The following is a 12,858-nucleotide window of genomic DNA, read 5'->3' on the forward strand; positions in this document are numbered from 1 at the left end:
AATATTGCCGTTACGCAACAGCACCGCTTTTACCGAAAGCATCATCTTCTGGAGCAGCCACTGGTCGGCTTATTCTACCGGCCGGATGATCGGTGGTCAGCTTTAGCTCCGGTGGATCAAATTCGATCCGTCACTGGCCCGCCGCTGGCACGCACAGCAGGAAATTGCGGTCGATGGTCGATGGCATTCGTCGTGTCCGAAAGCCACGGCAAAACCCGAACCATTCGAACCATGACGAGACGCTTGGTCGACACTAAGTGACACACAGCCGCGGAAAGGGAAAGAGAGCAACGAGTTTGCGAGAGCGTTTGCCTCTGCGTGCCCCAGCGTCACGCAAAAATTGAAAGCGGAAATGGACGGCTGACCAAGGGAACTCGGATCGCGCAAATTTACAACACTAACACGGTTGGGCCCGCTGGTTGACTGGGCGGACGAGGAGGAAAACAGAAACAAAACGCGATCTAAGCACACGGTACACCAGGAGACGTGTACACGATGCCCCTCTTCCACCCCCTAGGAACTGAGCGGAACTGCAAAATTGCAACGAATCTCGTCTCTCAAGCCGGGAAACGAAAGATCGATCACGTTTCGATAAATGGGACGCGATCACGGTTTTCGCGATTTGCTTTTAGCCCGGGTGTGCGCGCCGGGTAAAACTAAAACTCAAAAAAACCGTGAGGAGACTAACCGGCAAAAGGCAATAAAATGAACTGTTGAGTAAATGGGCGAACATATTTTACGCGCCCGAATCTCTCTCCCCCCGAACCAGCTTGGTGATTTAAGAACGTCCGCAGCACATAATTAATATGGCCACCCGAATCGATTCGTGTCTCAATCGCTTTCTAGAGCGTGTTTGAGAGTGTTGTACTGTTATTTTTTGGCGTAGTTGCTGGCCAAAAAACTGCGGCCGTAATTTACGTTCTCTTTGTCACTATAATTTCCTATTAAAACGCTTTATGCAACGGTTTTACTTGCGCGCGCGCGTACGTGATAATACAGCAGCAGCCACATTATCTAACAGTCGAACGATTAAGGCACCGATCAGGCTCAGTGGCCGGCCAGGGCCGGTATTCCGACGGGCGATAACGGGGTGGGTCCGATTTTGCCTTGCTTTCTCAAACCAACACACCACAAACGAGACAGCCTCATGCGCCTTCAAGCAACTGGAATTTCTCCAGATTGAAGACTGTCCCGATCGTTTCATTTTTCTTCTTTTCGTACGGCACACAGTCCATTATCGAATGATCACAGGCAATCGTTATAATTTGCCGGTCCGCAGGTACGTCTGCGAGCCGTTTCGTGTCTTTCGATTAGTCGTCTGTCGTGCTCAGCTAAACGGCCAATTTGAAGCGCCAGTAATCGATGAAGCATGATTACTATAAATTGCCAGTTTCGGACACTCGCCTGCTTGCTTGGAGGTGCTACTTCCGAGCGTACTACGCACCGCGACCCTCTCCCCCATCTCGAGCGGAAGTACGCGCTTTGTCACACTTTCGGTGATTTCGGCAAACAAGCTGATTATTTGTCGTTTTTATGGTTTCGTTGATTTTGTTAATGTTTATCTTCGTTTTCTTTTCCAGCGCGACGAAAGACCGCGTGCCGGTGAGCAGACACACCTTGTCCGGATGCACTTTTGTTATGTTTTTGATTATGCAAAGTCCCGGCGTTCCATCCTATCAACCGTCAAACATTGACACCCATGCGTTTGACGGGTACGCGTAAAACACGATTGCTCGGGCAAGCCATAACGACACTGGGATTAGCCTCAATGTCCGAATATCGCGGGTCTGGTAAGGGACAACATATAAACAACGCCATTCGATGACCAAATGGCTCAAAACGAAAACCCAGCCGGTACTTTACATCATCCAACTTTCGCCATTGTGCTTCCTTCTCGAGAGACAGGAGTACCCCCGTTGCTGTTCGCTCCTAACAAACGCTAACCTTTCACGCTGTTGACAGGCGATGAATGATGTCAATTTTTTTACCATCCGCAATTCTGCACCACCAGGTGTGGTTGCCAATTAATGTGTCAAGCAGCTCATCTTCCCCGGGAGGAGCAAAGCAACCTTGAGCGGAACACTGGCATCTTGTCAAACGGGGCAGAGTGCGCCAAAAGTTACCGAGCGAGCGTTCGTTCACCCGCGCTCAATACGCTATTGTTTTGGGAAGATAATTTTTATGAAAGGGTGGGGAAAGGGGGGTTGCCTCGTTTGTGGGACATTTCAAGCCTGCACGCGTACAATTACCCACCCACTGCGCGTGCGTGTGTCCCCGATTGATTGCGTTGCTTCGCCAGGCCCAGCTTGTTCCGAAACAGACGACTTTCTAACACACACTTGCGGCGGTAGCAACGGTTCGGGATGACATAATTTGACGGTGGTTTGATGTTTGCAAAAAAAAGGTAAATTCCAAGCTTTAGCACACTGCTGTTTGAAAGGGCAAAGAGTGTGCATGCGTGGCGAGGTGGCTAAATTACTTTTGCCTTTTCCGCTGCCAGTCCTGTGGCAAAATAGAGGAGTAAAAGGGGAATATGTGTTAAATAAATGGTGTTTTGTTGAAGGTGTTCGAAAATTTCATTCAATTAATGCCAATTTGATGTAAAAATCTTCAATTATGGCTAGCATTAGTTATGAGATTTTAAAAAAAAACATATTTTGTCATCTTATCCATCTATACTTGAGGGATATAAGCACATCAAACATTGTTAACGTTAATTGACACCAAACGTTGCAATTAAAACCTAATGCTCGCCGCTTTACCCAATGTCAAAAGCATTCATTTTTGAAAGCTAACATTGTTTCCCAATAGTTGCGTTTTCACCACCATAATGAGGCTCTTCAGCAACGTTCTAGTGGTAAATGATGCTGTAATTGAATAATGTTTAGACCCCGGCTCCGAACGCTCGATCGTGTCAAATTCGTCAAGATTGCTGCTCCGATTCAGGTCAATGAGAATCAAACCGTTTAGCTCAGTCCAAACGATGGTGTAAGGGAGAAGGGGGGGGGGGGGGGGGGGGCGGTGGGAGATTTTTACATCTCTCACGTCGGTTGGCCAGCAAAGCTTCCACTCATCAATTGGTCAATTAGCCAAATCGAGCTGCGCCAGCTCAACGCATCCAGCGCTCCACAGCGATCGTTTGACTTTATCGGCTAACTAACAAATGCAAATCCACAACAACCCAGCAACAGCCCACGTTACGAGCAACGCAAATGGGCAAATGAATATACTAAACCGCTCATCGCCATCACTCATCACGACGCACCAACGCGCCAGCCGAACGCAATCAAGTACTTTCATCTAGGCAACTGGCCAAACGCGCTGGCCGTACACGGGTGTCTCTAAAGTACACGATCGCACAGGAAAGTAGCTGCTGCCGTCGTCCCCGGGCACTATTAGCCACACTGGCCAGCGCTTTCGATTGCAATTAAATAGCAATAAATGTAAAATTCGTTGATTACTATCTCTCGTCCCGATAGTCGCGGCACGGTGTCTCGAGCAATTTACCTACCTGCCACTAGCACCGAAATGGAAAGCTCCGTGCTGGCCTGTGGATCCCGGCCGGTGGATCGTACGCATAACATTTACAATCCTACTCCTCCACCGGGCGTTCGAGTGGAGTTTTTATTAATTAAATTTACAAAGATAGCACCGCCGGTGCGATGGGAAAACCGGGTGTGATCGTGCACTTGCTTAAATTAGAGCATCGAGCCGAGATGCATTAGGTGCGGATGGAGAGTGGGGGTGGACACTCGGGTTGAGAAATGCTAAAGACTGTCAAATTTGTCAGCACCCCATGCACCGGAAGGAAGCGAGAGAGTCGAGCTGCAACCGGGCGGTGAAACCGGTTGCAGCATAACGCAAGGCCGCTGACGCTGCAACACACAAACGCTTCAAATCTCACGCGCTTACTTAATGCCACCCGTTGGACATAATTTATACGAAACAGTTTCAAATCGCACGCCCGTCGACCCGGACGAAAACGTAACGAGCCGCCGGAATCCCGGCCCTCCTTCGCCGGCTCACCCCAATCGGGTATCGGGTTTAATGAAAACTGATCGATCAGTTTAGCAGCAGTTGAAATCGTATCCACTCCCTTAGGGCAGCTCCGAAGGCCGCCCGTTTGATGAAACAACTTTAAAACGAGTTGAATGAATATGGATATACACTCGCACACACACATACACAAACACACACGCATGCGTATGTACAGGAAAATTCCGGCGTCTGGCTATCTGTCGTAATTTGTGATGACAATCCTTCCCTTCCCGACCCCCGAAACCGACAGACCGGTAGACGAAAATTAATTAGTTCCCGCCCGTTGTTTCAGTACCGTCGGACGGTAGCCCTTCTCCGCGCTGCAGGTGGCACAGGGCGGGGCCCCTCCTGCAGAGCCAAACAGCCATAAACCATAGCGTGATGATCGGCGATAGAAATGTTTCGATGCATTTTTCATGTTATTTTTTCTCCACTTGCTTTTTTTTTTGGGCGATGGAATCCACTGGCTAGCCAACACAAATGATGCAATCGGTGAAAGGGAGTACCATATTAGGCTGCCAGTGCTACTGCTGTACTGGGCTAAGTGACATTGTGTGATTCGAACCTACGAACCTCTCGGCAGACTTGGGTGTCAGTTTTCTCCTCCTCGTTTGGCGCCTCGTTTGTGCAGGTCACCATTATGTACAATTAATAAACACAACGATCGGTGCGATCGCATTACCCATGGTGACGAAAGTGGGCTTGTTAATGGTTTGTTGCAGTAAGAAATATTTAAAATCGATCGAATAACCTTACGCATGGACGATTAACTAATTTAGTGTTGGATCCCAGTTACCACTGGGATAATGGAACACATAGCAACACTTAGAAAGCATAGCAACCATGCGGTATAAAAGGAGCCGATAGCTCATCACCGCTCTTACTCTGAAGTTGATTTTCAAATACAAAACTTTAACTTGAACCTGTGTGTAATAGTCCGAGTAGTTCGGACATATCAATTTGGCGACGAGGATTTTGAAATTTTGAAGCACAACGAAAGAAGCGATGGCAGAACTACAGCAAGCAATCCTTTTGATGACGGAACTCCTGCAGAAGCTGGCACAGCCGAACAATACGGAGCAAACTCTCGAATCCTTGGCAACCAACATCAGTGAATTTTCGTTCGACCCGGAAAATGGAATCACTTTCGAAAAGTGGTACAGCCGGTATACGGATCTTTTCGAATCGGATGCCAAGAATTTAGACGATTCCGCCAAGGTACGCCTGCTGTTGAGGAAGTTGGACACACCATCCCACGTCAGGTACGTCAACTTCATCTTGCCGAAGCTTCCCAAAGACGTCGATTTTGCTGGCACCGTCAAGATACTATCGCAAATGTTCGGCACACACACCTCCATTTTTAACAAGCGGTACCAGTGCCTCCAGCTAGAAAAATCTGAAGCGGAGGACATCATTAGCTACGCAGGGAAGGTGAATCGTTCATGCGAAGATTTCGACTTCAAAAATATGAACATCGATCAGTTCAAGTGCTTGGTGTTTGTGAGTGGCCTTAAGGGTCATGCCTACGCCGACACGCGACCAAGGCTTCTTTCCCGGATTGAATGTGAAACAGCAGAAGCTCCCGTGAATCTTCAGACCTTGATTAACGAATATCAACGACTCGTTAATCTCAAGGAGGACACATCGATGATTGAGCGCCAGTCAAGCTCGAAACAAGCGGTTCACGTTGTCCAGGAGAAGGGAAGTTTTCATCATCCACACACTTCAAAACCGGAAGGTAAGCTGCCTCGCACCCCTTGTTGGCAATGCGGACAAATGCATTTTGTCCGGAACTGTCCGTTTTCGGAGCACCAGTGCAAACAGTGCAACCGAATTGGCCACAAGGAAGGCTATTGCGGCTGTTATTCCAAACGGCAGACAGTTCCAGGCGGAGGGGAAAAGAAAACATCGAATCAGTCACCATCGAATCAGCCATCAAATCAGCAAACGAATCAGCCAGCAAATAGACAAAACAACCCTCGGAAAGTCAACGCTAGAGGAGTATACATCGTGAACCACATCGCTAACCATTCCAGCAACCGAAAGTACGTGCCTACTTTGATCAACGGCGTGGCTACCAGGCTCCAACTGGACACAGCAAGCGATATCACGGTGATATCAAAGCAAACCTGGAACAACTTGGGTAACCCTTCAATCATCAAACCGACGATCCAAGCAATCAACGCGTCGGGCAAACCACTTCATCTGATGGGTGAGTTCCAGTGCGACGTCAGCATCAACGGAAAAACTGCTAGAGGCAGATGTTTCGTCACGACGACTGCCAACCTCAACCTTCTCGGCATCGACTGGATTGACCTGTTCAAGCTGTGGTCAGTTCCTCTCGACTCCGTTTGCAATCAAGTAACGACGAAGTCGATCGATCAGCAGATTAGTGAATTTCGAGCAAAGCATGCAAATGTTTTCAATGATTCACTGGGACACTGCAGGAAATTGAAGGTAAAGCTTTTTCTCAAACCAAATGCTAAACCTATTTTCTGTCCAAAGCGCCCAGTTCCTTTCAACACCATTCCATTGGTCGATGCTGAACTCACACGGTTACAATCATTGGGCATCCTCGAACCTGTCGATTTCTCCGAATGGGCTGCTCCCATCGTGGCAGTGCGCAAACCTAACGGTCGAGTGCGCATATGTGCAGACTACTCGACGGGGCTAAACGAGGCGTTGGAACCAAATCACTATCCGCTTCCGACGCCGGAGGAAATTTTCGCCCAACTCAACGGCAGCACCGTTTTCAGCATCGTCGATCTTTCTGATGCGTATCTGCAGCTTGAGGTGGATGACGACTCCAAGAAGCTGCTCACAATCAACACGCATCGAGGATTGTTCCGGTTCAATCGCCTGGCTCCCGGAGTGAAATCTGCGCCGGGCGTATTCCAACGTGTGGTGGATGGAATGATAGCAGACATACCTGGTGTCCGCTCTTTCATCGATGATGTCATCGTGTTTGGAAAGGACATCAGCTCACACGCAACGTCACTCAACCTACTCTTCCAGCGGCTCAAAGAGTATGGTTTTCACGTGAAGGCTGAGAAGTGTCATTTCTTTCAATCACAACTCGGCTATTTGGGGCACATTGTGGACAAACAAGGCATTCGTCCAGACCCCGAGAAAGTGAAGGCTATCGCTGCACTCCCACCGCCAACCAACGTTCCCGAGCTTCGATCGTACCTGGGTGCAGTCAACTTCTACGGTAGGTTCGTGCGCAACATTCACGAATTGCGGCATCCAATGGACCAGCTGTTGAAGAAGGACGTGAAATGGCAGTGGACATCGGCATGCCAACAGGCTTTCGACCAGTTCAAAAGGACGCTTCAATCAAACCTGCTGCTAATGCATTACGACCCTAAGCTTCCAATCATCGTGGCTGCGGATGCATCAAGCACAGGCATCGGGGCAGTCATCTTTCACCAGTTCCCTGATGGCAGCATGAAGGCAGTACAACACGCTTCGAGGACGCTCGCACCTGCGGAGCGTAATTATGGACAACCAGAGAAGGAAGCGCTTGCGTTGGTCTATGCAGTGACCAAATTCCACAAGTATTTGTTGGGACGCCATTTCACACTGCTGACTGACCACAAGCCACTACTTTCCATCTTCGGTTCTAAGAAGGGGATTCCCCTACACACTGCGAACCGACTACAACGGTGGGCTCTCATGATGCTGAATTACGACTTCGAGATTCAGCATGTATCCACCAACGAATTCGGATGTGCAGATCTGTTGTCCCGACTGATCGACCAGACCATCCAACCCGAAGAAGAATATGTTATCGCTGCGCTGAGCCTTGAGGAAGATTTGGTAAGCATTCTTGCTGACACAACAGAAAAGGTTCCTGTTTCATTCGCAGCATTGCAAAAGGCTACAACAACCGACGCCACACTCCAATCTGTTGCTCAACACATACGCGACGGATGGCCCAGCTGCTCCAAGAACCTTTCCGCTGCAGTTCAACCGTATTTTCTACGACGGGAATCGCTCAGCATGATTGACGGATGTGTCATGTTCGGCAACAGAGTCATCGTTCCGGCCCAGTTTCGACGAAGGATCCTGCAACAGTTTCATCGAGGCCATCCGGGAATTGTTCGGATGAAGGCAATTGCACGAAGCTTTGTGTACTGGCCTGGCATCGATAACGAAATTGAGGATTTCGTAAAACGCTGCAATCCATGTTCGACTGCTGGCAAGACTCCCACCAAGACCACGTTGGAATCTTGGCCAGTACCTACCAAACCATGGTCGAGGATCCATATCGACTACGCAGGTCCGGTAGATGGAGTTTACTTCCTGATCATAGCGGATCCCTACTCCAAGTGGCCTGAGGTATACATGACCAAAACAACAACAGCGAAAGCCACGATCAAATTGCTGAAGCAATCATTCGCAACATTCGGAGTTCCGGAAGTAATCGTTTCGGACAACGGCACCCAGTTTTCAAGCCACGAATTCTTGACGTTCTGCACTAGTGAAGGTATTCGACACATTCGAATTGCTCCATACCATCCACAATCTAACGGTCTTGCTGAAAGATTTGTGGACACGTTGAAAAGAAGCCTTCGAAAAATTTGTTCGGGGGGAGAGACGCTCGAAGAAGCTCTAGTCACTTTCTTACAAGTGTACCGCTCCACTCCTTCCAGTGATCTGGGTGGAAAATCCCCGGCTGAATTGATGTTCAACAGACCTCTTCGTACTGTTTCCGCATTGCTACGGCCAACCACAAGTGAAGATGGTCACACAGTGCAAAGAGATAGAACATTGCAGAACGATGCGTTCAACCGCAAGCACGGGGCTGTCAAGAGAAGTTTTCAGCACGGAGAATCGGTTTACGTAAAGGTTCATCAAGCAAATTCTTGGCAATGGAAACCTGGCACCATAATTGAAAAGATCGGTTCTGTCGACTACAACATTTTCCTTGAGGATCAACAACGACTGATAAGATCGCATGCCAACCAGCTCAAGTCGCGCTTCACCGAAACCAGCCAACATACCGATCAGTCTACTCCACTAACTATCTTTTTCGACAATTTCGGCCTACAATTTCCTGTTGAAGTACCATCAACCGAAATTTATGCAGATGTTTATTCAGAGGATGAAGAAGCAGTAGCCGTCAGCCAGAGCAGCTCCTTCTTAACAGAAGATATTTCAGAAGATGAACACGAAAACAGCGACAGTTCAATGGTCGAACCAGTAGACAACGAACAAACTCCTATACCAGTAGAACTAAGCGAACAGGCAACATCCACAATGAACAGACCGCGACGAACAATCCAACTTCCTGCTCGCTTCAAGCCCTATTGGATGTTCAAACCTTAAGGGGGGAAATGTTGGATCCCAGTTACCACTGGGATAATGGAACACATAGCAACACTTAGAAAGCATAGCAACCATGCGGTATAAAAGGAGCCGATAGCTCATCACCGCTCTTACTCTGAAGTTGATTTTCAAATACAAAACTTTAACTTGAACCTGTGTGTAATAGTCCGAGTAGTTCGGACATATCATTTAGCCTCAATATGGCGAGCCTTCTTTCTCTCTCTCGCTCGTCGGCACAGCTTACAAGAGGGGACAATTAAAACGCCGCCGAACATTATTCAATTACACCGAGCTGATGTGAATACGTGCAACGAGACGTCATTTCATATGCCAGCTTCTGCCTCCTGCGGTACGCCTCGGCCCACCGCACCCGCCGACGATCATCCAAAGCAACCCAAGATGGGCTTCATCTGCGCACCGCCAAACCTTCGGGCCGCGCGTAACTACCGTGTGATCCTTCGTACCCGCACGCTGGCATAGGTAGGTTAATTGTGCAACCACACGCTCAACCCCATGCTCATCATTATACCCATCTCACACGTGCCGCGGGGCTAATCTTGCGCATCACCCGCTTCGCTACGGATCGTCCGCAAGTCAAGCGGCCCTTTTCGTTCGCTCCCATGCTCCCGCGTGCGAGGGAAAGGCACCAAAAATTGGCCGGCATTATTTAATCGATCTGTCACCGACTCCTCCGTGTGGGGTTCTGGGCCATCAAGATCAAGCTCCACAGCTCGGTGTCGAACAGAAAACCGCGATCGCGATCGAAGCGTCTGATAGCTTTGCAAATCGAATTAGCTGCTGCAACACGACGCCCGGCGGCCCGGACCAGCGAACCAGCGACACCTGCTAGCCGAAACCTGCGCTGTTAACCTGGTTTCGGGTGGATGAGCCCGAGCCAAACATTGTAGCATAGCCGAAATGGCACAAAGGCAGACCAACATGCAGACAAAAAATCAAATCGCTCCAAGTTACTCCCACTCTCGCGTGCCTATCCAGCGCCATGCTCGGCAGAGGTGATGGTGGAGGAATGGGCAACCAGCGTTGGCGGGCCTGGTGAATTTGCGATCCTCAGCCAATTGCGCTAGCGTAATCTAATTAGAAAGAAATGAAATTGTGGCTTTCGCGGTCAACACGCTTCGTGCGGGCGTTTCGAGCGGAGCCTTTAAAACTGGCCGTACTAGATGAGTGGTGGTGGACCACAACTGGTTCGTTCCAATGAGTTCTATTGGTTCACCTGCGCGTAGAGGTTGCAAAAGTGTGGTGCGTACAGCAGTGCTGCAGTTTGGAAATGGTGTTTGGGCTGTATTTTACGAATTTCTGGCGCTTTGCTAACGATATAGGGGGCTCTAACGGTTGTTGCAGAGCTCGAGCGCTAGTTGTTAATGGTGATTGGTTTGCTAATTTTAGTGAAATATTTTTAATTAAATTTAGGATTGCAGGACAATAGAGGAGGTGCTGTGCGCACTTCTTGAAAATTGAACGATTTTGAAATAAAAATTATAGTGATCTTCTTACTTTCTTATAATTCACGCAACAATCATTTTCAAGCCAAGCCTAGAGCTCTTTGTGGCTTCAGAAATAGTGACTGATTTTCAGCATTGTGTACATAGATGATTGATTTAATCTTCTCTCTTAAAGCAAGACACTAAATAGCATTTTTGAAAACGAAAATCGATCGCATAATCGATTGCCAATGGTGCGTTAGGGGTAGGGGATGCATTGAAACAACAGACATGCATAAGAATGCAAATAAAAACACAACCCACAAACAAACGCACCGATGGGTTCCGATCTACGATCGGTTTCACCAGCTACCACGCACCGTATCGTCGAATTGATATGCTGTTGCGCATAAAATAATTGCTATTTGCAACAATGCACGCAGCCCATAATTGCAACCCTTAAACACAACAAAAGCCAATCATTTCATTACTTTCACCGTTCATTTCGTACAGCTTGCCTATACACCGATTCCCACTATGCAATCACCTGCTTGGCATGATATTCGGTGCAAGTTTAAGCCAATTTTACGTTTATCTTTGTAAAAGAGCTGCACTTGACTTTGTACACATTGCCCACTCTGTCACAAGATCCACATAGATTTCTCCCGGAAAAGGCTCTTTCGCACACAAAACTTTCGTTTTGACTGTAAATACACACTCACACACGCGCACGTACACGGGAGTCTGGAGATCACGTCGGCGAGGTCAGAGTGTGTGATTTATTTACTTACTCTCAATCGTCCACTGGTTCCAGTGGAACGTACGAATCTCCACGGCAGTGCGGAACACTCTGTGCTTACCTGCGAAAAGAAGCAGAAACAAATGAAACGCCATTAGAAAGATAGCTAAAAACCGTTGCGGATGACAGCTGTACAGTGACTGGCCGTAGGTAATGATCGTACCGCCGCCCTTCCACGAGCGCCAACTGCACGGGCTTTCATGTTCCGTGGTATGTTTCAAGGATACCGGGATGCTCGACACTGCACAAAGCCGGCGGCAATGTCAACTACAAACAAGTCTGGATCCCGATAGCTTTCCAGCTGATGCACGCTTCTATCAACGTTCGCGCAGCAGCAGGTTCAGGTACGACCCAAGTCCCATAGCTCCACCGCCGCATGCCCAAAGAGCGACCATTCAAACGACGCCTCCGATGAAACGAAATTAACATCAGTCAGGGAAGGAGAAGGCTTTCACCATGTGGCAGTCGACATTGATCAGCCGGGCGCTGTGTAGAGTGTAGTGAAATTACATATTCATTGCAACGCGAAATGGTGTTGATGCGAGCGAACCGTGTGCCTTATGAATAATCCGCGACCGGAACCGTAGAAAATGCATAATTGATTGGCATTAGGTACATCGATCAGCCAACACAGTCGGTTTGATTTACGCGCGAGACTGTTGCAGCTTTAGTGGCAGCAACTCATCGCTCAAGGCAGATGTAAAATAGAAGGAAAAAATAAACTCTATCCCTACGCAGATATAGCAAACCAACATCAAATGTTCTGAAACAAGCTATTAATAATTGTAACGGAAAGATTTTTGCCTCCACTCAAATGGTCAGTGACCTGATAAATTATGATTAAACCAAACACTCCGACGCAATTGCACGTTAATACGACGCCTGAGCGTTTCGACCGAGGCCTCGAAAGCCTTCCATCGGTAATAGAAGTTTACCCATCAATTATGCAACTGGACGATAAATTACGTTAGCTGTCAGGGTAAAACAGTTTTCCGATGCGGCTGCTCATCACTGTCCGCAAGGATTCATTTATAATCTTTCTAATCCATTCTACCGTACACGTGCTCTCTCTCCCTCTCCCTCTCTTTGCCATCTTCCTGCCACTCTCTATCCCTTCTATTGATTTACAACAGAAACAAAACATACTAAACCGGAACAGTTCATAAATTCATCAACCACACCCACGGTGCGACCCTTTGTGTCCAAGAGGCTCGGATCGATCCTTTATTTTTAGACCCATACACACTC

The 12,858-nt window shown here is 48.2% G+C and overlaps 1 protein-coding gene across 8 annotated transcripts in view; it reads right to left on the bottom strand.

Moving 5' to 3' along the window:
* LOC1271485 (protein lava lamp) overlaps window positions 1-12,858 on the bottom strand; it is a 90,587-nt gene that overhangs the window by 17,919 nt on the left and 59,810 nt on the right. For 3 of the 8 annotated variants that reach the window (XR_009765448.1, XR_009765447.1, XM_061650663.1), the window contains exon 6: window positions 11,603-11,671. The exons of 4 other annotated variants lie outside the window; for them this stretch is intronic. Coding sequence is in view for 1 of the 4 variants with exons in the window: in XM_061650663.1 (XP_061506647.1) it covers window positions 11,603-11,671 (69 nt within the window). In the remaining 3 variants the exon portion in view is untranslated. Of the gene's footprint in view, window positions 1-11,602; window positions 11,694-12,858 lie in introns of those variants that run through there. One more of the 8 variants, XR_009765454.1, reaches the window with a different exon arrangement.

This window comes from Anopheles gambiae, chromosome 2 (genome assembly GCF_943734735.2).
Source record: "Anopheles gambiae chromosome 2, idAnoGambNW_F1_1, whole genome shotgun sequence".
Classification (NCBI taxonomy): Eukaryota; Metazoa; Arthropoda; class Insecta; order Diptera; family Culicidae; genus Anopheles; species Anopheles gambiae.